This window comes from Ictalurus furcatus, chromosome 12 (assembly GCF_023375685.1).
Source record: "Ictalurus furcatus strain D&B chromosome 12, Billie_1.0, whole genome shotgun sequence".
NCBI classification, from domain to species: Eukaryota; Metazoa; Chordata; class Actinopteri; order Siluriformes; family Ictaluridae; genus Ictalurus; species Ictalurus furcatus.
In genome coordinates, this window is record NC_071266.1 from 25,143,513 (window position 1) to 25,147,615 (window position 4,103).

The 4,103-nt window shown below is 47.1% G+C and overlaps 1 protein-coding gene across 1 annotated transcript; it reads right to left on the reverse strand.

The window, feature by feature from the left end:
• Positions 1 to 558: 558 nt before the first annotated feature.
• txnipa (thioredoxin interacting protein a) lies at positions 559 to 3,898 on the reverse strand. Its single transcript, XM_053638406.1, has 6 exons — positions 3,424 to 3,898; positions 2,821 to 2,896; positions 2,526 to 2,673; positions 2,054 to 2,413; positions 1,648 to 1,953; positions 559 to 1,536 (listed from the first exon to the last, which is right to left on the reverse strand). Exons 1-6 carry the CDS (start codon positions 3,677 to 3,679, stop codon positions 1,489 to 1,491), a joined length of 1,194 nt encoding a protein of 397 aa, XP_053494381.1. The 5' UTR covers positions 3,680 to 3,898; the 3' UTR covers positions 559 to 1,488.
• Positions 3,899 to 4,103: the final 205 nt, after the last annotated feature.

Consider the following 4,103-nt stretch of genomic DNA (forward strand, 5'->3'; position numbering starts at 1 on the left):
GCGGTTTGTGAATGTAAAAACGTCTGCAAAGTTTCAAAAATCAAAGCGCACGACAAACGGAGTTATCGACTCCCAAAAGAAGGAACCGATTCTGAACAGCTGAATCGACTCGTTAGTGATTCCAGACTTTACTTCCTGTACTAACCTACGTAGGTTCGTAACAAAAAGTCCCGCCTCTGGTCTTCATCAGCTGCTCGCTGACAACGGTAGACCAATCACGACAGACTGGGACCAATCTGACCAATCAGAGCAGAGTTTGCTCTCTGAAAGGAGGAGTTTAGAACGAATCATTTAACGAGTCGTTTGTGACACTGGGGGAGAAAGGTAACGCTGCAGTTTAAATTATGAGCACGTTAAAGTGTTTTTTCACCTTGGATGCACGTAAATCTATCGTATGAGACCTTTAAAACAAAATTAGGTTTCAAAACCATAAGAGGTGCACTTTAATGTTAGGGCGTATCAGTCTGTCTTTATTTAAACTTGTGTGTGGGCGCGTGTGACGGTTTTTATTTTGGTCATTATAATCCACCATTTTAAATGAAAAACAAACAAAAGGTGTAAGATTTTTAGCCTTTTATTGAAAACTAACCCACAGGGTTCAGATACAAAAAATGTCATTTATAATCCAAAAAAATTATAATAATAATAATACACAACAAGCAAAAACATCATACAATCTCATCAGATCCAATATGAAAGGCGATCGCTGTGAAAATAAAATAAAAAAATAATACAAAGAGACAAGAAATCGATAACATTCATCAACACAGTGCATTTCCTGATCTGGCTAAATAACATATGCACCCGAACTTTGGCACCTTTACGTGTCAGGCTTGGCCCGCTAACTAGCGAAGTCCACCTTCAAACACACAGTGCATCAGTGGAGCTTTCATGATGTACAAATCACTCAGAAGGAAGAAACACAAGAGTGGAAGACAGAATAATGATGATAAACAGTAATATAGGAGTAGTCTCTTCAGGCAGTCAGGAAGCAAAGTGCATCCTCATATAAAAATAAGTGCATGATTACAGAAAAACAGCTTCAATAAACACTGATCCATATTAAATCAAACACTTCCTCAAATAAATGCTCCTCCAACACAGGATTTCTATAGAACGATTCGTAACAGGTGAAGAACTAAAAGCTGGGAAGTTGCTTTGCGCCCTTTTTTATTTTTTTGTATTTTAAAGGGAATGTCTTAGAGTAACTAGAAGCCTCGATTCAGATTCAGCAGGCATCCCGAGCTAAAACTAGACATGGCTCGTTCTGTCCCCGAAAGTTCACCACAATGCGCGCTCGGGCTCGGAAAGCATCGCTCGAGCGTCGTCGTGACAGCACGGATACGGAAAACCCGGGATGCTGGACCCTCTTCGTCCGACTCTCGCCTCGCTGTCGGATTTCTTTAACTCGTCCTCCTCTTCAGCGGTTCCTGAATGGTGAGAGGGGAGACTGGCTTGCTTGTGACAGGTATCGGTTTTGGAAGCGGCTCAACACACTGGAAGCATGTGGGCGTTGCCGTTGTACTCTTCCTCCACCTGTAAACAAGTCAAACTTGGGTTAGAACTTTTTGGTAAACAAATGCAAGTACTTTTAATACACACAGAAGCAATGCTAGCTGGTGCGAATTGAGCGCTCTCGAGACCCACCTCGGAGTAGGGTGGAAGTGGAGGGAAGCTGAACTGTGGACTGTTCATGAAGATGGGACTGTCCCCTCCGTCGTAGTCGTCCAGCAGCGGCGTGAGCGGCTGGTCAAGGCGGATGTCGCGCGTCACGTCACAGTAGCTGGGTGGACACGAGGACGGCATGCGCAGGGACACCCAGCTGGCAGACGACGTGCTCTCCTGACTGCTCATGCTGTTGCTGCGGCTGCTGAGCCCACTGTAGGGCACCGTGCCGATGACCAAGGGCAGCTCCAGGACCAGCTTCTCGCTGCCTGGAATGTGCATGTAGATCTGAAAATATAAGAAATAGTTACTTAGCATGCTAACTCGCAAACGAAGCAGTTTCCACTACAGTGCTGGTTTCTCGGCCGTGTCAAATGCCGACACTTACCATGAGAGCATACTCCACACGGATGATCCCGCAACCCAGAATGGAGGGTTTGATCTTAGGCACGCGGATGGTCTTCCCAAGCCAGGCGTCACACATCCCCGAGATGATGTGATTCCCGCGAACAGAGGAGAGCTTCTGCCTGAACACTTTGGTGTGCCCGTTGGCCTGGTATGTCTGCTTGGCCACGATGGCAGCTTTGGGCACCACGATGCGCGAGCATGTGTTCTCAAACTTGGCATCGATGAAGATTTCTTCGCCTTCGCAGAAGCCGCGTCTGTCGATCTTGGCGTTCAGGGACACCTGGCCGTCGGGGATGAACATGCAGGTGACCTTTTTCTCCTTCATGCCGCCTGCAGGAGACTGAAAACATCCACACGCCGATCAGCTAGGCATTTCAAGCTAAGTGTGATATCAAATAAGATGGCGCTTAATGCTACGATTAAAAAAAAATATAAAAATCTCTGTTTCTCACCAGCAAGTCTGGCGTGTTCACATCCAGCGGCTCTTCCACCTCGAAGCTTTTCTTGCACTCGAGTGCGGGCTGAGACGCTCTCTCCATCAACGCTCTGACGTAGTACTGCACGCTCCCGAACTTTCCTGAGTACGAAGACACGAGCTGCCTGCAGACGGGAAAACATTAAGTTAGTACAGTGTTCTTCATGTCGCATCTCCAGGAAACAAATTCACAGCTCTCTGTCTCTGTGTGTGTGTGTGTGTGTGTGTGGGGGGGGGGGGAAGGATGGATGGATGGATGGATGGATACTCACCCTTGCTGTGGAAGCTCAAAGCCAAACGTGTATTCGTATATGTTTCCAGGCCTGAGGATGACCGAGCCATCATTATCTGTGGGGAAAAAAACACACTTTTTGTCAATAACAGCAAAAACACACCTGGGGTGATGAAGAACTAGTTACCTCACATTTCCACACTTATTCTAGCTAGTGTGCCAAGTATGGACCGCCAAAGATAAAGGCACTTCCGGGAAATATCACCATTTTGTGTATTATAAATAAACATTTCAAGCACATGCCTAGCTTACATTGTGCTTTCAAAGTTTGAACAGTACAACTTAAGAGCCTAAAATACCATACCAAATAAACATTACAGGATTATAAGTTTCATTTTCCTAGCTAGTAGCTAGCATACTGTTTTTTCCGCCGTTACAATTGACTAGACTTTAGCGTGCTGTTTAGGACGCTAGTACGCGTTCAGAACACGGCCCGAGCTAACGCATGCGTACTACTTAGTACACTAGTGTGCACTCTGAACCGGTAGCCATGGCGACGCACGAGCGCTGGAACTCTGCAGGATTGCTATTTAGTGCGGAAGGACGCGTTGTTGTTGTTTGTGTTTTTTAGTTGTAGTTTTACCTGCAGGATGGCCGTCCAGCTGGACCACATCTTCATACTTTAGGTAGTCGAGTTCTTGCCGACATCTCTGCTTCCCCTTGGAGTAATCCACTTTAGCGCAGCCGATGCCGAGCACTCTCATGGCCGAGACCCGTGTGATCTCGCTCACCTCGACCACGATCTTCCCGGCCACTTTATCCCCGCTGCAGTAAAACGTTTTCGACGGATCGCTGAACACGATCTGGAAGACCTTCGGTTTTTTGGTCATCGCTACCATCTTCGCGTTGTTTTATCCGCTTGAAACGCGTGAAATCGAAAAATCGCACGCGTGTAATAATAAATGGATAAGTTTTGAGTGAAGGGTAACCGAACAAAACACAACTCACGCGACAAGCGGCACTGTTTGCTTCAAACTCGGTATCCCGACGTGTCTATCGCGCATGCTATGTTTGACCAAGGCTTTGTTTGTCGTGCGCTAGCTTTTTTCCCTTGCCTTATATACTGCTACACCACCAGCCACTGATTCAGTCATACGCCACACCGCGGATTGTTTACCACCACAGGCTCCCACTCTGTTCATGAACGAGTGCAGTGCTCTGCGTGTGGCTAGCACGTGCACACCTCTCCCATTGGCTGAGCCGTGTTGTTTGCGTCGCGTCCAGCCAATCAGCGCTCGGGAGCGGCGCGTGAACACCTCGTGC